This window comes from Xiphias gladius, chromosome 7 (genome assembly GCF_016859285.1).
Source record: "Xiphias gladius isolate SHS-SW01 ecotype Sanya breed wild chromosome 7, ASM1685928v1, whole genome shotgun sequence".
In the NCBI taxonomy this organism is placed as follows: domain Eukaryota; kingdom Metazoa; phylum Chordata; class Actinopteri; order Istiophoriformes; family Xiphiidae; genus Xiphias; species Xiphias gladius.
This window is the reverse complement of record NC_053406.1, coordinates 7725945-7747051: the sequence shown is the minus strand read 5'-3', so window position 1 is coordinate 7747051 and position 21107 is coordinate 7725945. Positions and strand designations below refer to the sequence as shown.

At 39.5% G+C, this 21107-nt stretch overlaps 4 protein-coding genes and 1 long non-coding RNA gene across 12 annotated transcripts; 3 read left to right on the top strand and 2 right to left on the bottom strand.

Annotated features, from left to right (window-relative positions):
* Positions 1-386: 386 nt before the first annotated feature.
* On the bottom strand, positions 387-7382 carry LOC120792003 (P2X purinoceptor 5-like). Of its 4 annotated transcripts, none has more exons than XM_040130975.1 (12): positions 7234-7382; positions 6340-6490; positions 5872-5943; positions 4861-4936; positions 4435-4531; positions 3920-4000; positions 3640-3781; positions 2616-2752; positions 2374-2467; positions 2132-2215; positions 1947-2029; positions 387-827 (listed from the first exon to the last, which is right to left on the bottom strand). In XM_040130975.1, the coding sequence occupies exons 1-12, from the start codon at positions 7368-7370 to the stop codon at positions 749-751; spliced, it is 1233 nt and encodes a 410-aa protein (XP_039986909.1). In that variant the 5' UTR covers positions 7371-7382; the 3' UTR covers positions 387-748. The 4 variants fall into 4 exon arrangements, with proteins under 4 accessions (XP_039986909.1, XP_039986910.1, XP_039986907.1 ...); XM_040130976.1 differs by having other exon boundaries at positions 2132-2197; XM_040130973.1 differs by having other exon boundaries at positions 771-2029.
* Positions 7383-9098: 1716 nt separating this feature from the next.
* LOC120791517 lies at positions 9099-12243 on the top strand. Of its 3 annotated transcripts, XM_040129940.1 has the most exons (10): positions 9099-9165; positions 9696-10043; positions 10238-10318; positions 10442-10501; positions 10891-10935; positions 11031-11057; positions 11195-11383; positions 11475-11522; positions 11599-11661; positions 11773-12243. In XM_040129940.1, exons 1-10 carry the CDS (start codon positions 9147-9149, stop codon positions 11829-11831), a joined length of 939 nt encoding a protein of 312 aa, XP_039985874.1. In that variant the 5' UTR covers positions 9099-9146; the 3' UTR covers positions 11832-12243. The 3 variants fall into 3 exon arrangements, with proteins under 3 accessions (XP_039985874.1, XP_039985875.1, XP_039985873.1); XM_040129941.1 differs by lacking the exon at positions 11599-11661; XM_040129939.1 differs by having other exon boundaries at positions 11599-12243.
* Positions 11729-13365, bottom strand: LOC120791518. The gene is made up of 3 exons (XR_005707690.1): positions 13251-13365; positions 12943-13073; positions 11729-11825 (listed from the first exon to the last, which is right to left on the bottom strand). It is a non-coding gene; the product is annotated as an uncharacterized LOC120791518 (long non-coding RNA).
* LOC120791516 (zona pellucida sperm-binding protein 4-like) lies at positions 12371-15312 on the top strand. Its single transcript, XM_040129937.1, has 10 exons — positions 12371-12671; positions 12770-12891; positions 12991-13093; positions 13181-13398; positions 13488-13576; positions 13656-13789; positions 14121-14310; positions 14444-14582; positions 14662-14725; positions 14859-15312. The coding sequence occupies exons 1-10, from the start codon at positions 12458-12460 to the stop codon at positions 14942-14944; spliced, it is 1359 nt and encodes a 452-aa protein (XP_039985871.1). The 5' UTR covers positions 12371-12457; the 3' UTR covers positions 14945-15312.
* A 370-nt stretch (positions 15313-15682) lies between these two features.
* dhx40 (DEAH (Asp-Glu-Ala-His) box polypeptide 40) lies at positions 15683-20923 on the top strand. 3 transcript variants are annotated; one of them, XM_040131685.1, is made up of 18 exons: positions 15683-15845; positions 15975-16193; positions 16446-16591; positions 16684-16803; positions 16962-17198; positions 17353-17419; positions 17507-17638; positions 17737-17836; positions 17966-18052; positions 18170-18352; positions 18452-18532; positions 18647-18804; positions 19136-19250; positions 19381-19489; positions 19812-19906; positions 19999-20068; positions 20207-20435; positions 20702-20923. In XM_040131685.1, exons 2-18 carry the CDS (start codon positions 16022-16024, stop codon positions 20821-20823), a joined length of 2223 nt encoding a protein of 740 aa, XP_039987619.1. In that variant the 5' UTR covers positions 15683-15845; positions 15975-16021; the 3' UTR covers positions 20824-20923. The 3 variants fall into 3 exon arrangements, with proteins under 3 accessions (XP_039987619.1, XP_039987620.1, XP_039987621.1); XM_040131686.1 differs by having other exon boundaries at positions 15683-15867; XM_040131687.1 differs by having other exon boundaries at positions 15683-15880.
* Positions 20924-21107: the final 184 nt, after the last annotated feature.

Genomic DNA, 21107 nt, shown 5'->3' with positions numbered 1-21107 from the left:
TCAGAGTCACCATTCCTGCCTCACCATCTCTTTAAGGTGAGGCAGAATTATGACATTTACATGTTATGTCATAAAGACCATATGGAAAGTCAGTATTTCCTCAAAAAATATCCAAATTTGGACCCTAGAAAAAACAGATGAGATGAGATTTGGATGCAGACACTTCTTTAAATCTGAACAGGTAGCAAATCGACTAATGAAATAGTCGTAGAGTGAAAAGCAGAGTGGTCCAATTCATATGATAAAAAGCTGCATTTCCTATCTTGATTCCTGATAGCTCTTCCGTATATTTTAAATTAGAAAAAAAAGTATTTTTTTTTATTTATTTAAAAAAAAAAAAAAGCTTCCATTAATTAATAGTTGTTTGGTATATATATATATATATATAAAAAAAACAACTTAACAAATTATACCACTTGAGCTTCAGTAAAACTGGTCTGCATGCAAAAGCATTTGTTTCAGGCAATGTTGCTAAAACACGCTTGTTTGGTGGTATAAAGCTAATAGAATGTCTGTTCATGATTGTTTTTAATCATCATTTTGAAGCTCTGAAATGCTGCCATCTTAAAACTGACAAATAGAACCCCCTTTTTTTTTTTTAATATGATGCCTCATCTTACAAGAGCTCCCCACCAGCACAGCACAAGTTATACTGCATCCCTATATGTAATTTTTTATAATGTTATACTTATTGTTACACTAAAATCAACAAGGGCATGTTACAAACTCGTCTCACGCAGTGAGAAGACTAAAACGCCAGATTCTCCTGCTCCGAGGCAGCCTTTCTGTCCTCCACACTGTTGTCTTCAAATGTTGATTTCTTACTTCTGTGGACAGATTGTGGTGGCAAATATGTAAGAAAAATTTGACGCTTTTCGCAGATAAGCGATTTTTCATACCGGAATAATACAAGAGTAGTTAAAATTCTACATTTGTTATTCTACATATTATCCAGTTTATTATAACAGAAATTAAATGAGTCAAATATCTTATTTCCACACTGTCCAGATTTAGAAAATAGTGTTCATTAATTTTCTTATATTATGGCCGTTACATTATGTGAGGATGTGTGTGCATATAGAATTGCTTTTTTTTTATATTTCCTTCAACATCTCACATATTAATCAGCCAATTACAATATACAATTTTTTGTATATTGTTATCAATTTGTAATCGCAGTGCTATAAAATGATTAAATCTGGGCTGTCTTAAGGTCTTATCCATAACCACAATGACATTATTTCCACTGATTTCCCCAACTTTTGCAGTTTCAGTGTGATTTACTCACTGAAATCTCTCTAGACAGTGCCGTCTGACTGGCCAGCAGCCAAATGATGATGACAGTACAGACAAGGTGGTAAAAATGTTGAGACGCTGAACTGAGTCGCCTTTAACTACTAGCATGCACTCACAGCATTTAGGCTTTAGGAGCAGAAGCAGGTGCTTTGAAAACTTTTTTGTCCCATGTTTTGCATCTCAGGCTACACAGAGTTTTTCTTATCCTCCTGTTGGAGGATGTTTGAGTCCCATTCATCCTGAGAGGGAGATTGCAGACACTACTCAGGTCTGCAAAAAGCACTTTCTACCTTCTGGACCTGGGTAAAATAAAATACCTTTGCTCACAGTTAATATTCTTCTAAAACACACCACAGCTGAACATCAATGAAAGATAATGCAGTGTAAAAATGGTAAATATAATTTTTTTCATAAAGCAACAGGTCTCTTCTCGAATCTGTCGAGGAAATTAGGGTTAGTACATTTATAATACAGACATTTGCATAATATTTCAGTGAAAAGACGGATAACCAGTTTCATCACAATATGTCATCTGGTAGATTTATAAATGTATATAAACGCATGAAATAGCTTGTTTTGTATGAAGCTTAATTATATAGAAAAAGAAAAAAGAAAATTCTGCATCTGTTATTCTGTGTTGCTTATCGTACCTGGATCCTTCAAACTTCCGTTCTCGGTAAGAGTCGCCGTTCTTCATTAGGTAGAGAAGGACCATGTCACAGAAGAAAGCTCCCTGTTAAATGAAGTTTTATTCAGCGATGAGAAAATACAAAAAGAAGGGGGTGGGGGGCAGTTGATCCAAAAACATGAAGACAAAATTATTAACGGTACTTACGGCACCCATCAAAGCCAGTCCTGAACCAACATTGATGGCTGTTGGGATGATGCTGAACTTCCCGGCCTGTGAACGAGAGCAGATCTACAAGAATGTGTTGGGTTTTTGTTTTTTTAGCACTGTATGTCCATCAGCTACTACTTAGCTCAGATCGTGTCACACTCAGATCATGTCACATCGTAATGATCTGGCAGAGAAGACCGTATTTCATGCATTCACCCTGAAAAATGTATCTTCCATACCTTTCCATGCACCATAATGTTAAATTGGACACCGTACACTTTGAACAAAGATCGAAAGGTCACATTGGCAGCATCTTTAAAATACCGAGTGTGTCTGTTGGAGAAAGTCAAAGGAAAATTGTAGGTATGGGAATACAACAAAATAATAATCTTGACTTTTTTTTATGACAATGAAGACCTTTGAATATTTTTCTCCTTTTCAAACCATTTGCTTGTAAGACAGTGTCTGCAGTGAGTATCACCTAAAGTTAAATCCTGTTGCGATGGTCGTGTTGGAGACACTGATGTCCAGGCGATTGAAGTAGTACTGTGGATGGCAGTTAGAGTAGCCTTTGTCAAGGTCACAGTCCCAATGTATCATTATGCCAATAGAGCCACCCTGGGAAACAGAATACAAATCTGATCATATGTGGCTTTAAAGCCTGTTAATAATCATTCAAACAAAAAAAATGGAGGTTTCCTCAGTGTTGCAGGGGCTTTACTATAGTGCAGCTTATGTCTGACTGCCCTGTGTGCACATCTCTATACTACAGCCCTACCGAGTCAAAAAGGGGCATGTCTTTTTCCACACATTAATGCTCCTATACATGTATCTGTAGGAAGAATGAATGTGAATGATACAGAATAAAGGGAATTTCATATTGACATGGATGATAAAATTGTGACAACATTCTGGTGGCTCACATTGTGTATCCTGATTAAAAACCAATAAAAGCTGGTTGTTTAAGATCATGCCATCACAATCAAAGCAAGATCTCTGTACATTATTAAGAAAGATGTGTGTTTCTTTCACTTAGGTGATTACTTCACTTTTCAGTGTGATTTTGTCAGAGAGAAACCCGTGAAATTAGTTTGTTTTATCAGTCCCTATGGTCATGATGTAGGATGTGACAGATACATTTGTTTTGATAATAAAAATGGCAGCTGCTTTGCCTGCTCCACCGTTCCCTCATCCCTTGGATTTCTTTCCCCCCCTTTTCTGGTGTATGCTTTACCATTCAAACATAATAGCCTTTGCTCTCCCTACTATTCAACACTTGTGATGTAGATGTAGATGACAGTGCCAAACATACAAAGAGAAAAACCAAATAATATCTATGAAATATCAGAAAAGGCCAGGCGATAAATCGACATAGTTGTCTGATATCTGATTCTGTGTGCAGCTCGGTGTGTGTCAGTTGTTATGCTGAAGATACAATTTAAGGCTCAAGTTATGTAACTTTCAGTAACTCTTGGCAATTTGCAGTTGGAAATCATAATACTAACAAATGTGGCTATGTCCGCAAAGTTGTGTCCGGCTCGCTGGGTGATGTCTCCCAGGCGAAAGATAGGGCAGTACGGATGGAGGTCCTCGTCATATCGGCATTTCTTCAAATATGAGTCATCAGTTGTCTCAAGAACATTGGACCTCAGAGTTGAGAAACACAGAGCAGTGCAGAGTGTATATGAGTGTGCAACTGCACTGTACACAACTCTCGTTTCCAGTTAAGCAAGCAGCACATGGAGAGGTCAGGGTGACTGCTGTTCACACAAGAAGAGGACTTACTTGGTAAATGTGAATTTGGGAAATTGAATGAAATTCTTTATGTAGATGGTGAAGTTTTCAGCATTCTTCAGCAGAGGCCCTCTGTAAAAAAACATAAAACAAAAATTGATTAGGAGCCCCATATTCTGTACATGGTTAAGAAAATGATTTGGTAATTTGATAAGACAAGTCACTGGAAATAATTCATTTAAAGTTTCTCATAGCGGAGGGGCTGCTAAGTAGTAGCTAATGGTAAGACTAGTGGAAGCACTTGTACAGTGATGGTTGACTTTTTGCACGTTGTTCATATATTTTGTGTCTGTCTTAGTGTCTGACATCTTGTATTAACTTACTATTAATTTAATTACTATGATAATTGTCCAAAGGACTGCGCTTGACTAAGCTCCTAAACCAACATATTGTCAAGTAGGAATCTTTCATTAAAGAAAAAGCTCTTCTTTTCAGGGATTGCTGGTTGTTATCTGCTTTCTGCCACTTTACATACAGAGTTTTTATGTGACTGCATTGCTCCTTACTTTGGTTTGAATTTTCTCTCAATGGGACACCAGCTGTAGATTTCACAGGTACCAGTGGAGTTTTCATCTTTTCTTAAGCATCGGCCACTCGTAATTCCTTCAGAAAAACAGCAGCATAAAACAGCCTGAGGTCACTCGCTTCATCACATGTGAAAACACACAACATTTGAGTTTCTGCTGCAAAATATACACTAGATACTATATGACTGGTTCAAATGACAATTCTGCTATTATTTCCAAGTTTCATCTGATTTACATTCAGCACATAGCCTTGAACAGACAGACACTGAAAAAAAAAAAAAAAAAAAAAAAAAACATGACATCAAAACAGAATTTGTTGATTTTACACCCAAATGTATCTTTCAGAATGGCACCAAGTCAGCTAGCTCAATGCTAAAATTAAAATCAGTAATGTTTCTTTCTTACCGTTACCAGCCACTATCATCTTCCCCTCTCCACAGTCCTCATCGCCTCGACAGTGGCCATCCAGCACTTTGGGACTCTGGGAACAAACGTCACGGAAAAGAAGTTCAAGAAACGCTTTAACCATAGCTGACCATTTTTCTCAAAAGTCACAAATTAACCGTCTTGGGTGAAAAATCTTTTAGCAGCGAGCTTGATTCAGGAAGTCCGCGTGTTGCATTGTGATATTAAAACCTGTTCCACTAGTCACACTATGAGGTGAAAACACCTCGACTTTAGGCACGGTATGGTAAGGCTCATATCTGTGGAAGCCCATTTTGGCCAAGTAAAGTAAAGATACAATTTTGACCTACTAAGTCAAAATTGTGAGATACTTTTTCATTTTTTTTTCAAACATAACTTTTTATCTGTTAGATATGACTTTCCATACACATCACATATATTGGCTTTTACTTTACAAAATAAATTGGAAATGAAATGTTGTGAGAAGGTGTGAAGCCTGTGCTTTTATAGGTGCACTACTCTTCCTGGCTGCTGGCGGTGAGGCAGGAGACCATGAGAGGCAGGGTTTACATACCAGGAACCCTCTGCAAATTTGTAGCTAAAGATATAGCTGTGGGAAATGATGAACAGGATAACTGACACACACACACACACACACACACACACACACACACACACACACACACACACACACACACACACACACACACACACACACACACACACGTGCCCATATCTGTGTCAAGCAACTGACCATCTCTATCGAACCTTCAATGAAACATGAAAATTCGAACAGTAAAATGGTTGAGGAGCTCCCAATGTTAAATTCTGTACCACACTACACAATAACTTGAGCATCACTGTTATGTTGTAAAACAGGACAACAATAGTGAATTAGATCTAAAAGACCATTCATTTTGACAGCTCTTATTATAGTCGTTGAAAGTAACGTAGTGGTCTAACGTACTGTCGGTGACTGACATTTAAATCAACTCTACAAAATATTCTTACCTCAGCACAGTGTCCCAGCTTCTGGTTTGGCGTCTCTAAGAAATTGGTCACAACAAATAGAACAGCTTCACCCTAAATGTTGAGGAAACACACACTGTAAGTTGGTCTTTATGTGGACACCAAGGTCGCGCAAAACCGGGGTGTCATGTTCGTGAGGCGTATTTCCCAAAATGTCATACTAGTCCTTTAACTCAGCCAGTCCTGCCTGAGTGACTGTATTTGGATCCTCGTCCCTGCTGCCTGAACAGTGAAAGATCAGGCACTGATGCATGTTTGTACTGCAGTTCGCTAACGCCCTGCTTCACCCACGAATTCAAGCAGTCATAAGGAGCAAATACAGTATGTGCATGGCTTTCTGTCGGTGTTCTTATTCTAAACAACACTACTTGCTAAAGATGGAAGCGCTGAAGTGTATAGTACTGGCCTGAAGGTCTGCACATGCTGGTGCCGTGGTCTAAATGTTTTCACCTGTGGTGGGATGACATAGTCCTCCGGTCCCCACACCATCAGACCAGACTCGGAGGTGTTAGTCACTGAGACCCCCTTCAGTTTAGTTATGACAGAGCTCTGTATGGCCTCGTCTGTCTCCTGGTAGCCTTTCTTGCTTAAGAAAACCCACCTGTGGGTGAGAGCAACTCTCAGAATAAACAGGTCTCGATTCTTAACACTAACAAAACCTGCGTGATGGAAATATTCAACATACAAACAAACAGAGTGTTTTATTTGATACTCAACGAAGACACAAGGTTGTTTTTTTTGGGGGGGGGGGGTTGGGGGGTATTGATATAATACTCTTACATGGAGTTAAAAGAATTGTTATGATACTGTTGGGTACAGGTCTAAAATGTACACTGTTACAGAACAGTGTACTATAGGACTTGCATTTGTCCAGTTTAATTCCCCTATTTTTATTTTTTACTCCATGTACCTTGTACCTATTTGTAATCTAAGTTAACCTATAAAAAAAGGATCTATTGAGGCTATTAGTTGCAAGCCGGCCCCGTCACTTGGCCTACTCTAGCACTGACTATAAATGTATAGGGTAGCCCATTCACTTTACCAAGCCTTGTAAACATCTTCATGGTCAGTCTGTAAACTGAACAATGTAGGTGCAGTATTTTATACAGGTATTACTCAGCCACCATAACCTTATTTTAAATTGCTACATTTAAATTGATTAATTTATGTACAATAGGCTATATAACCTACAGTAGGATTAGGGTCAATATAATCTCCTCACAGACATAAATTTCCACATTAAAATTATAATTTTTTTGCTCTTTGTTAACTCATTCATACCAGTTTATATCATATGGAAGGAGGTAATGCCTCTTTGTAAAGCCACGACAGTAATGCACTTACCCTATAATGTAACCGATGATGGATAACTGAATAAGTCTGTACAAAGTCCCAACTTTCTTATTTTTGGCAACAATGTATTTTTCCGTTTTGTAGTCAAGCAAGGAGAGGAAAGGTCCTTTGAAGAAGCTCCCGGCCATCTCTGCAGCTGTCTGCGGACGGTTGGATGTCAGCGCACAGTGACTGCTACAGTGGCCCTGAGCTTCAGTACCGTAACCAGCCTGCGGGCGGCGGACACACTCTCTCCCCGCTGCATCACCTGCACGGACGGAAATGGAGCTCCGACAGCCTCTAGTGGACACGAGACCGAACTGCATTTAGTACACACTTAAATAGAAGCATGAGGATTGCCTTACGTCTCGCCGTGATCTACATGACAGAATTACACCTGTGCTCACAGGGCTAGCTTGTCATTAGGAACGCCGACAGAAATTATGCAGCTAGATGGGCTACTAATGTGGGAAGAGGAAACCCTCACCAGGGCCAGTTAGGCTTGGGCCCCTCCGCCACACGCTTTTCCACTTAAGTTCAACCTGGTAAATAATTCACTGAAGTCCACTGGGTCTGGTGTAGTTGGTTTATTGCATATAGTCAAAAAGCATACAATAAGCCGAGCTGCTCCCAGGGGCAACTGAACCCGAATTTGAAAGCATTCATATTTATACCTTTCCAACTTTCCAACTGTGGCACTTACAACCTGACCCCTCCTTTGTTCCTGTGTTTTTCTTTTTTAGGCACTTTGCTTGGTCTCATAAATAATAATAGTGTAATATCATCTCCAACTCTTGATATAAAAAACAGTAAATGATGGTCTGCCATTCGATTTATTGTATTCGGTTAATCCTAAAACATGATGAACGGTTACGAATGAGTGGTCATGCATTTTGAAATGCGACATGCAACACTGAAAACAAACTACGGGAATCCAGGGTGGCACGGTGGCTTTACATCTGTGTAAAGATAGCAGGTTGTCCACCTGTCAGCGTGGGCGTCCCCCAGGTGCTCCGCTTTCCTCCCACAGTACCATGACATGCAGTATAAGTCAGCATAAGTCAGTGTATGATGAAAAAAATAACAAAACATTAATCAAGCTTATAAAAAAATGTCAAATAAACTAATCGTTTGTCACATTTTTTAGTTGATACAGTGTCACTTGAGGGATTCATTTTAAGCAAAATGAATATCCTTTATGGATTAAGGTTAGAGAAGCTAATTACTTCAGGTTGTCCCAAACGTAAAACAAACTTGCACTTAACTCCAACAATCTATTCAACGGAACTTATTCAATGCAACACACACATACTATGGAAAATTCAAAGGTTAAGTTCCCTTTAATTTCCTTCTAAACCAACAGATACACACTGAACCTGGGCAGTTTCCAACTTTGCCTAACAAAGCCCAGATTTTTTGGCTGCCTAACACGAAATTCAGGTTTTAAAATCTGTTTCTTTTACTTTTTGCTTTTTAGCCTCGGTGAAAATAAACCTTCCAATTTACACTTGTATGTTTCATTGCATGGCCCCTCTGTCCGGAAGCGACAGCAGGTTTCAACAGGAAGTGGTCTGGAGGCGATGTCATGTCAGACCTTTGGCAGTATAGTACCTTACATTGTCTTCATCTACAATGGTCGCTGTGTAAAAGATAATTATTTACTGATCTGAAGTTGTTTTGACAAGATCACCATACAGTTTGACTAATCAAACAACTGTGTCAAACATTTGGCTGCTGTCCATGTGAAGATGAAACAGCAGTAAAGCATTTCTGTAAAATGACAAAATGAACTGTGGTGGTCTTGTGGTTTTGTCCCATGATGCATTGAGGGGTTTACATACAGCATCATCACATTGCTGCTCACACTGTGCGAGATGTTTGCAATCAATGCTGACAAGTGGATTTTCCCTTTAGCCGTGTGCTTCATGTGTGTGCCTTCAAATGGTAAGTCCCTCTGTGAAATCAGAGAATCAAATACTATTTATAAAAAGACTTTCAATAAATGAAACGCCTCTTTCGCTAATTTAATTGTTTGATTTATTGGTATATTATTCAGTAATTTTAAGGTATCTTTGAAGTCTTGGGGTTGGATATTTAAAATTTACAAAATTGAAGCTTTATAAATATATTTTTATGTATTTTTTCATTTCATTTTTTCACTTTGATACACCTTGTTTATTAATTAAGATGATATCTTAAGAGTGTTAAGTGTCTATAATAAGGTGATTCATGCTTATCCTTTTCAAATTTTCTAGCTTTTTCTGCCTAAATGGCCAATTTAATTGTTATCCAGCTACATTCAAAATATTTATTGTCAAAGCTGACGGTTAAATTGAAGACGTCTCGGCAAGAATTTTGAATATCTACATTAAAAAGGAAGCAGAGTTTCTACTGTTGGTGCTTGTGCTTATTTGAGCATGTGATAAGTAACCTAAGCCAGAAAATTGTTTTTGTGTTTCTCCCTTCCTCTTAAGATGGCCAGCACTATGAGAAAAATTGCGAGCAGTACCTGGATTTTTGTGAGACGCACACACTCAGTGCTCCACTTGGCTCGTCTGTGCTTCTCCCGTGCAAATTTATAACCAGCAGCCACGATTGGGTGTCATGGGCCCACACTTCTGGGGAGAACCTGGTCAATCTCACATCTGAAGGGCGTATTAATTTCCTGCTCCCCAAAGGGGGCCGGGTGAAAGTTTTTCCAAACCAGGGCTCAAAAGGGGACTACTCCATCAGTATCGATGAACTTGAAGACTCTGACCTGGGGTGTTATTACTGTAGGCAGGGAGACGAATGCCTTCAGATGGAGCTGGTTGCTGCACCGGGTAAGTGGTTTTCTGTGTGAAGGTTTTAAGGTAATCTGTTCTCAAGACTGAGCAGCAGTCTGCGCGAGGGAGAGAGATGTGTGGCCTCGTCCATTTTGACGAACCTTGTAGGCCAAACGCGTGAGAACGGACAAGTGAATGAGCTAGAGTTTCCTGTGAAATGTGGCTTTGTAAAAACAAAACTTGTCATGTAGTTACACAGAGAGAGATGTGGCTGCTGATTTACATCTGTGCTGGCATGGCCGCTTTCATGCTGCTGAGTGTCTTCAGCTATGGTGAGTACCTGCACCTCACACTCTCACTCCAAAGCAGTGGATATGAGAAAGGTGTGTGGTTTATTTGATGGATGGATGAATGGATTGGTTATTTTGTTATTGGTTATTTTGTTTTTATTTCAGTGCTCTATAATAACAGAAAACAGAACAATACCAACAATCCTGTAGGCGCAGACACTGAGGGTAAGCAATAATTTCATAATTTACCATTTACATTAGATCTATCTTCTATAGACTGTTGCTTGGTACACAGTTATTTTTACATTAGAGAACAGGAATATATAGTAGATTGTTCACTGGTTTTGTGTCATTTGCACAACTATTTATCCTAATTTTTTGAACATTTATGTAACACTTGTGAACTTTTCAGGTGCTGGTAGGCAGATGTGTTTACCTTTGAACAAAGCAAGACTAGCTGTCTCCCCTTATTTCCAGTATTTATGCATATTTTAGCGTACATACATGAGAGTGGTATCAATAATCTTCTCTAACTCTCAGCAAGAAAGCAAATACTATTGCTATTACGTTTCAAACTACTCATTCAAGTTGCTGCATGTAATGTCCCACTGCAGGTGCTTGTGCTCCACCTCACATGAACATGCCTGAACAGCAGAGGGGTAATCTGTAGTTATACACACACACTCACTCACTCGGCTGTATACTATGTAAGACATGTGATGCACTATCCACAGCATGTTTCCTTTTCCTGCAGGAGCAGACAACATTGATCTTGTTTACGGTGCGTTTACACAGCTCTGATTTCCCCTATTGATTTTCCCTGCTATAAAGCTAATGTCATTCTATCCCACCTAAAACATCACTAATGTCTGTGGCAATATTTTTAATTGATTTTTTTTTTTTTTTTTTGAATATCAGAGAACAATGACCAAGACCCAGCCAACCAGCAGGGTGACCCCACCAGACACAATTGTAGACTACCAGGAGTTCTGCATTATCTGGACAGGACTCAACCCACTCAAGACACCAGTGGGATTTATCCAAACGTGAACCAGTTTAACTCTGAAAGGGAGGAAAGTCAGAGAAAAAAACTGAGATTTCATAGAGGTGCTTAATAATCAACATAATTACCGCAGCTTGTATTACCCATGACACTTAAATCAAACTGGCATAACTCAGTCTTCCCTCACCTCTGCAGAACTCATCAACAGATTACGACAAGCAAGTTTCAGTCAACATTATTATGGTAATATGATTATCTTTTCTCAAATTGCATCATTTCAATGCTGTCAGGAATTGCACTTATTCATTTTATTACACAGTTAACCAAAGTGAACTCAGCCAGCAACAAGCCGAGTCAGCTCAGGCGAATAATCATCACAGAGGTATTAGATTTTATTTGCCTAAAGGGAGTGCAGTCTTCATCTGTGGGCATGTTCAGGATGAAATCATACCATGCACTGAACTTCTCTCTCTTCTTGTTGTTTCTCTTTCAGCTCATGAATACCAAAACCCCATTTACAACAGGAGCAATGGCCAGCTCAACCATCTGTAGAGAACAAAGAGTTGAAACAGCTGTTGAGACAGTTTCAGTATCAACATCCTCTCGCAATGACAGTTGATTATTAATTTTCCCGTTTGCTGTTTGGTGAAGTTCATCAAATAAAGATCTTCACATACAAAAAAGCTCAACTAAGTAACTGCATGTCTCACAATCCAAAATTGCTTTTCTATCCTAACATTTCAGTAATGAAGTTCAGAGTGGTGATAATGAATGTAGAAAATTGTTGAAAATCAGTACTTTGAGCTCATACATTGCCTTCACTGCATTAAAAGTTTGACTTGCAGATCAAATATGAGACTTTTGTGTGTTCCTCAGCTGATCGTAAATGAAAAGCAAACTACATTCACGTCAACAGACAGTTCAGAGCTTCTGGTTGACAGTCTTTTAGCTGTGGAAGGAAACCCATACAGATACATGCAAACTCCAGAAGGGGCCTGGAAACCAGTTGGTTTGAACCGCAGACCCTCGCGCTGTGATACGACAGTACGAACACCACCACGCTGGCTCATTGGTTGTTAGTTACTATGAGTTTTAGTGTTGCTATTACTCTCACGGGAGTTGGGCCAATTAAGCCAAATGAGAACCAGCTGCTCCACCTTAAGACTCAGAAGCCAAAGATGGAGACCTACAGTACACACCTTGTCTGGGTGACATTCATTTCTTTATCACTGCTTCTTTTGAAATGCGAAGCCGATGCTGCTTCACAACAATTTCAAGCATCAGTTTATAACACTGTGAATAGTAACACGTCCCTTTGCCACGATGGGTTCATGTCTGTTTACATACCAAAGGTGCAATTTGCTGATCTTCCTTTCACCATTTATGTTCAAGGTAAGTCAGACAGTAAAATACATCTCATCGATGATGGCACATATCTTTAAAGTGGTTGTGTTTGCTATGCTGCTGTTTGTGTTCACATTTACACACAGATGAACACAGCGGATATTACCAAGCCATTGCAATAGCAAAACAGTGCCACTACTTCCTTGGAGAAAGTGACACCTTTATTATCTTAACAGTTGCTTCCCATGGCTGTTTTGTGAAAAGACACGTAAGCTGTTTGTGTGTTTATTTTTAAAGCTATATACATACAGATACATACTTTTTTTTTTTCCATATTCCAATCTTTCTTTACAATTTGGTTCAATAGAAATTCATCACAAGCCTGACTGTTGTCATCATGGCACTTGCAGACAGAGGAAGAGTTGATATTGTCAAGTCAATACCTCTCATCTGTAGAGGGAAAATTAAAGGTAGTAATTCCAAGTATACAGATAAATATCATGATTTTACATTTCAGAATTTTGTTTATAATTAATTCTCCAGTGTGTCTTTTACAGAGGCAAAGAAAAAGCATTATCCACCAGTGCCAAGACAGTATTCCTGCAACAAGGATGGGTTCAACATTACCATCCCCCAGAATGCCACAGTCCCACCTCTGAACCTGGAAGCAGTTTGGATCCCTTACAGTCAAAGCCAAAATTGTAAACCCAAAAAAAGTTCCAAGGATGCCGTCACTTTCAACTTTCCATTCACTGATTGTGGCGCTCAGTCCACGGTAAATGTAAATCAATTACCTCCCATCCAATGACAGGTCAGGTGTTACGTTTTGGGACTAAATAGAACAGGTTTGGTTGTGTCTTGTAGGTAGCAGATGGGATTATAACCTACTGGGTCAACATTGAGGTGAAACAACATCCCCAGAAAGGCTCTATATTTCGTGACACTCCTTTCCAGTAAGAATAAGAAAATGCTTCTGCTTCCTTTTTGAAGCTTATAGACACCCATTTTAATTTCCTTTTTTTTTTTTTTCAGTCTTACTGTGCATTGTAGCTTTGCACTGGCCCAAATGACTCAACTTGGCATTGAGGTTAAGAGAGAGAAATCTGAGTATCCATCAACATTGAAGAGCAAAGGAATACTAAGGACTGAAATGAGGTTTGCCAAAGGTCAAGTTTATATTTATTTAAATATATAATATTATATATGACAGACATCAGTTGTTAAGTTTTTTTTATTTTTTAAATAAAAAAATAAAACTTTCCATCATTCCTAATTTTTGTTTTGATTGTCCATGAAATGTATTCCTTCATAAATTTATGTCTGTATGCATGTTTTTATTCAGAAAATATCTTCAAAACAATAGAGAGTGCCATCAATTAATCACAGTTACTTTGAAGGGCCCATTTCACATTTTAGGCATTATGAAACCCTCTGGTCGCCAACTCTGTTTAAGATTTTTTTTTTTTTTTTTTTTTTCCCCTAATCTTTTATCCACAGATTCCTCTTACAGGTCTTTCTATTCCTCTCGAGACCCTCCAACAGTGACTGAGCTTGGCCAGCCTGTATACGTGGAGGTGTTTGTCCTCAAACATGAGGACAAGGACTTGGTGCTGCTGCTGGAGGACTGCTGGGCCACGCCGACTGAAAACCCCCATGACCCACAACGATGGAACCTGCTTGTTAAAGGGTGAACACGCCTGAAATTAATCGTCAGTTCGACCTCTTCTGAAATTCAAAAAAGCTCATTCTCTTTAATAAATTATTCACCTGTACTTTATAAGGAACGTATGATTCAATGGTCATCTTCGCATCCAATCCAGGTGTCCTTTCACTGGTGATAGACACAGAACTATTGTATTGCCAGTTGTGTCCAGTAAGGAGCTGATGTATCCCTCTCTTCACAAATGGTTTGTGGTCAAGCTGTTCTCATTTGTAAAGCCCCCAACATTTGAAAACCAGGTATGTAAGGGAAATAGATAATGGTATCTTTTTAGCCTTGGTGCTTTTTTTTTTTTTTTACAAGGATGCTCTTCTACAGGTATATTTCCACTGTGATATAGAGATCTGTAAAGGACCAGACTGCTTACAGTCCTGCAGCAATGGTAAGTGGAGCTGCAGCCAATTTATCCTTTATGAGGGGGCTTCGTCTAATGATTCTGTCTTCAATGGTTAATTTACACACTTACTGTCATGCAACACTGTGAACAATAGTTTCTGTTTTTCCATGTCTTTCAGGACAGCGTAAATTAAGAAGAATCACACCTGGGCCAGGACAGAGAATTCTTTACAGTGTAGTCTCTTGTGGACCTCTTTTTATCTAGTTTAAACAACCAGAAAAAGGACAGCTACTTCAAGTCACATTTGGAAGCACCTAGACTGAGAACAGTTCTGCCAAGAACTGTCCATGTTTTGTAATAAAAATAAATCTATACCTTACAATAATGGCCTTAGAAAGGCCTCCTTTACATCATTTTCATTCTATCAAGTCAACTCGTGCTGATTTTATCAAATTAACCTTGAATCATGCAAGTTGTCAGGAGGGCCACTTTTAAATTCAAGGTTCCTGTCCTCAAAACACGACTGGGTGAGCAGCATTACCACTTGACATTAAAACTGGGCGTGCACCAAATGCCCTGTTCCAACCAGAGCCCTAAGAAGTACCTTTCTGAGTCACATACAGTAACTTAGCTAGGTATAATCTAGAGCAGGGTTTTTATATTTATTTTATATTATATATTTTTTATAGATAGATATAGATATATAGATATAGATATATATATGATATATATGATATATATATATATATATATATATCATATATAATATAATATTTAAGTTTTTTGGTGTTTGTTAAAAATTTTGTTAATCAATACAAAACTGCAAATGGAAAATTAATTAATTCAGGCATGTACCTTATGGCCCGTGGATTTGAAGTGAAGACCTAAGAAGTGTTACCAATTTGCTCATCTCTTTGGCTTAATTTCACATCCACAGGTATTTTCAAGCAGAAAAGCTGTTAGTATTCTTATTTAATTTGATTTAATTGAAAATACAAATGAACAAATCGACTTAATGATTTTTTTTAAATGTTCTATCTATGTTTTTTTGTTTAACAAAAAGAAAGTCCAGCTGGACTTTTATTGTGGTAGAGCTTGGGTCACGTGCTCGCAACTCGACCAATTGAAACGCAGGATGGGTTGCTTTGCGGATGTTACTGAGCGGGTACGTCGTGTGAACGATGGAAGTGAGAGAAATAGGTGTTTTTGTAAAGTTTAATATTGTCTGTGGGGCACAACACCAACTAAACCGTGTTCGGCGTGATTAACGTCAGTATTTATTTCGCCTGTTTAGCTTCTCGCACAGATATCTGCCGGTAAAGCTTGTCAGAGTTGTCAGGCATGTCCAAATCGACGAGACTGGACCCAAAACACAACGAGTCAACACGCCTGCCGATCTACCAGCACAAAACCAAACTGATTCAGGCTGTCAGAGATGGCACTTTTCTAGTTGTGACCGGTGAGACCGGCAGCGGGAAGACCACACAACTCCCACAGTACCTGCATCATGCTGGTAAGCTGTAATTCTGCTGTCCCATCCATGATAATATGAAGTGAACAGCGCTGCTAAACACAGTAGTAGTAGCCTACACGTTAAAAGACAACATTTAAATACAACATGATGCAATTTTTGTCGGTTTATCTTGCACATCAGCCCTGGCTTGTGTTTGGCAGGTTTGTCAAATTAGGATACAAATGTGACTGTGACTTTAAAAGATGAACCATTTTTGGTCCCTTTTTTTTTTTCTTTTTTTTTTTTCTATAGGTTTTTGTAAAGATGGCAAAATTTGCATCACCCAGCCCCGCCGGGTGGCTGCCATTACAGTCGCCCAGAGGGTGGCCCAGGAGATGCAATGCACCCTGGGCAGAGAAGTTGGCTACCAAGTCCGCTTTGATGACTGCACTTCACAGGTGTGAGAAAGAGACGAGACAGCCCTGCAGAAAATTCAATGTATTTATTGCAAATATCTGACAACATGGAGATGTGATTATGTTTGAGCCAGGACACGGTGGTGAAGTACATGACAGATGGCTGTTTGCTCAGAGAGATCCTGGCAGACCCCGGGCTTTCCCAGTACAGTGTTGTAATCTTGGATGAAGTCCACGAACGCAGCCTGAACACAGTGAGTCGATATATTCACTAAATGTCATTAACACTTAGACTTCCAGCTCTGTGCTGCTAATATGCATACCGCTTGTCAGCATTCAAAAGCCAAAAACTGTTCTTCTTTCTCTTCATTCTCCATCACACACATTGAGTAAGTGTTTGTATTTGCTGCAGGATATTCTCCTGGGTTTATTGAAGAAAATCTTCTCCAACCCTGCAAAAGCCACAGAGGGTCGATCTTTTCCTTTGAAAGTGGTGGTGATGTCCGCCACCTTGGAAACTGACAAACTTTCAGCCTTTCTCGGCGACTGTCCCGTCTTTGCTATTCTGGGAAGGACTTTTCCTGTAACCTGCACGTTTGGTTCTGCTGTAGGACCAAAAGACACAGAAAGCACTGGTTATGTAAAAGAGGTACTGAGTTTAAGTTTTGAGTTAATTTTTTTTTTTTTTTTTTTTTTTTTGTAATATTAAGAATTTTACAGGAAAAGCCTTGGTTTCAGAACAAGAGATACTGTATATTGCATTTTATTGGTATTAATTTAATTTGACAGACTTTGCTCCACAGGTTGTGAAAATGGCCCTTGATGTGCACACCAGTGAAATGGCTGGGGATATTCTCGTGTTTTTGACAGGTAAGTTAAAATGATCAGGCTCCAAGATCATATTTATACCTTAACGCTGAAAAACTCTGCCACGTTAATTCTTTTAATGTTTGACAGGTCAGTCAGAGATTGAGCGTGCCTGTGACTTACTGTTTGAAAAAGCCGAGTCTATAGACTATCGCTATGATGTACAGGACCAAACAGTGGAGGGCCTTCTCATTTTGCCTCTTTATGGATCCATGCCCACTGGTAAACACATGCAACAGCTGTTACATCTTCCAAGGTCAATTTCCCAAATTGAAATCAGTGTCGGCTTTTTTTTTTTTTTTTTTCTCCTCTCGTCATAGATCAGCAGAGGCAGATCTTTCAGCCCCCGCCTCCAGGAATAAGAAAGTGTGTCGTGGCCACTAACATTGCAGCAACATCTCTCACCATCAATGGCATAAAGTGAGTAATGCTTGCGGTCGCTGGTTTACAATATGTAAACATGAAATTGTGACATTAAATAAACATCACTGAAATGTTTCACTCACACCTCTGCAAAAGCCATCATCATGCCATTCTTTTCTCTTACAGGTACATCATAGACAGCGGGTTTGTGAAGCAACTCAACCATAACTCAAGGGTGGGCATGGATATCTTGGAAGTGGTGCCAATATCAAAGTGAGTCTCAGCAAATGTAAAATGTCATTTCAAACCTGCAGATAGGTTGTTTTTTTTTGTTGTTTTTTTTAAAAGTGATTTTCCTTCTAACACTCATGCCACTTTTTCTGCGTTTAGGAGCGAGGCTCAGCAGAGAGCAGGCCGAGCTGGAAGAACCTCAGCCGGGAAATGCTTTCGAATCTATAACAAGGAATTCTGGGAAAAGAGCATGCCTGAATATACAGTTCCAGAAATCCAGAGGACAAGTCTGACCGCGGTGATACTCACACTCAAATGCCTGGGCGTTCATGATGTCATTAGGTACACTGGTACCCATTCTGTGTCTGTTTCCTTTCTTAAAGTTCATATTTTCTTTATGCCCCCTTTACTGTCTTTGATAATGAGTTAATTTCTTTTAAGGTTTCCTTACCTCGACTGTCCAGAGGAGAGGTTTATTCTAGAAGCACTAAAACAGCTTTATCAGTTTGATGCTATTGACAGGTGAGTTGTTATACCTGTGGACCAAGTGTTTGGTTTTCCAAGCACAGCAGAAGTGGGTTAAGTAGTTCCTGCTGACATTTCATGAGTTCTAAGTGTCTGGTGTGTGGGCTGTAGGAGAGGTAGAGTGACCCAGCTGGGGGAGTTGATGGTGGAGTTCCCGCTGCACCCAGGCCTCACCAGGGCCGTGCTCAAAGCCGCCGCGCTCGGCTGCCAGGACCTGCTGCTCCCTGTGGCCGCCATGTTATCTGTAGAGAATATCTTCATCAGGCCAGGTCAGCAATTTAGCTTATTGATATATTGGGAGCCTTAAAATAGAACAAAAAAAGCATGCTTGTAATTAAAGACTACAAGGGCAAAAAGCCTTCACCTTCCTGTGTTATCTGTAATATGCAGGGTTTATTAAGGGAATGGTCTCATAGCAGAGATACTAAACTTGTCCCTCAACTGTATGTGACTCAGATATAGATTATTTGTTTATTCAATGATGTGTTGGTTAATTGTTTAAATTTAGTCCCTGTGCCAGGAAATGGCATGTGCAGAGGAGTAGGTAAAGACGCGAGCTCTGAGTTCACATGGCTTTGACTGATCTCATGCTGCCCGCAGGCCATCCTGAGAGGCAGAAAGAGGCCGATAAAAAGCACAGACGACTGGCTACCAAAAGCGGCAGTATGAACGACTTTGCCATACTTCTGAGTGTGTTTCAGTCATGCAAATCCAGGTAATGTACTTAACTGATTATTGCTGCAAGATGAACCTGTATATATTCTTGATGGTACGAAGACATGTCAGTGTTAGTCCATCACTTGCTGTGATATCATAATTGTGAGCCTTTCTCTTGTATTCTGCAGTGACAGACCCTCAGCGTGGTGTAAAGAGAACTGGATCCACTGGAGGGCGCTGAAGTCAGCATTTAGTGTGGAGACTCAGCTACAAGAGATCCTCCTCCGTCTCCAACAGGTACAGCAGTGTACATGACTCAATTTCTCATCAGTGACTGCAGCATGTTGTGAATCCATGCGTTAAATGCGCCGTACTGGTGTAAGCATTACATCTGCAATGCACAATTCTGTCTATTCTTTATTAGCTGTGACAGATCGTGCTTGCTCCCCACATCAATGTTGTACTTGAATAATTGCGATAAACCTCTTTGCAGATCACTGTGGTTAGATGTACAACTCTGTCATTCACTAATTTAGCATTCTGTTTTCCAACACACTGCTGTGCTGATTAATATGATTGTCATTATTAATTTTTTTGGATGCGCCCTCTTGCCTCCCAGAAGAGAGATTTCCCTGTAGAAACATTTGATGGCAATAAAAGTGAACTCTTCAGACGTTGCCTGTGCACAGGATACTTCACCAACGTCGCCAGAAGGTATCACCAAGGAACATTTGAAATTATCCTTATTTTGACAGTTTTGCTGGTTGTGAATAATGTTCAGTTCATTTTTTTTCTATCCAAAATAGGTCTGTGGGAAAGGTATTTTGCACAATGGATGGCCATGGATCCATGGTTCACATTCATCCCTCATCATCGGTAAATGTATTTTTAAATTCATTTAAAAATCAGAATTAACAAACACAGTTTTGGTAGAAGACACCTCACGTTTGGAACCAAAACTGTCATGCTACTTCTCTAATTTCTCCTCTGATCATGATTTCTTCTTGCTCCAAGCTGTTTGACCAGGAGGCAGAACTGAACTGGGTCATCTTCCACGATGTGCTGGTGACTTCCCGAGTCTACATCAGGACCGTGTGTCCTGTTCGATATGAGTGGGTGAAGGACTTGTTACCTAAACTCCATGAAGTGGATGTCTATGAACTGAGCAGTGTGGCAAGAGAAGAAGTGACCGACAAAGAGATGATAAAATGGGAGACCAGGGAAGCAGCCAAAAGACCACCAGGTTTTCTGACTAATTAATCAATGATTAATATGGTAATTGTGATGTTGTACAGCTTAATGGTTAATATAAAGTTTTTGGTCCCTGCTATGACCATGCATCAAATGATCAAAAATAAGTCCACCTAAAGCACAGGGTGGATTAAAAGGCCTTTTTCGGGCATGAAGATCTTAAGTATTATACTGGGTGAATGAATGGAGCAGCTGTGCCATGCTTTATAACAAACTAACAGATTATTTCTGTACTTTGTTTTTTTTGTTTTGTTTCAGAGGTTTCTACTGAGGATGTCACAAAGAAGCTGGAGAAGCGAAACAACGAAGCATCTGTCAACGATGCTCGTGCTCGCTACCTGCAACGAAAGCAACAAAGACAACAACAAAAAGCTCTTTGACAGAAAGCGCTTTTTTGAGGACATGATTCATATAATGTATCACAAAGGAATATTTTGCAAAAGACACCTGAATAATAAACTTTTGTCACATTTATAACATTGCTCCTCCCCTGTTTACTCCCCCCATTCGTTTCATGAGTCTTTGACAAGGTTCACATTTAAAGTAAGTTAGTGCTTTATTCTTAAACAGTGGGTAGACTGAAGGAAAGCTATTGGTTTACAGAGGAGGTGGGAACACTGGTTTAAAAGGAAGACACGTTTTGGGACATTTCACACGGATTTTT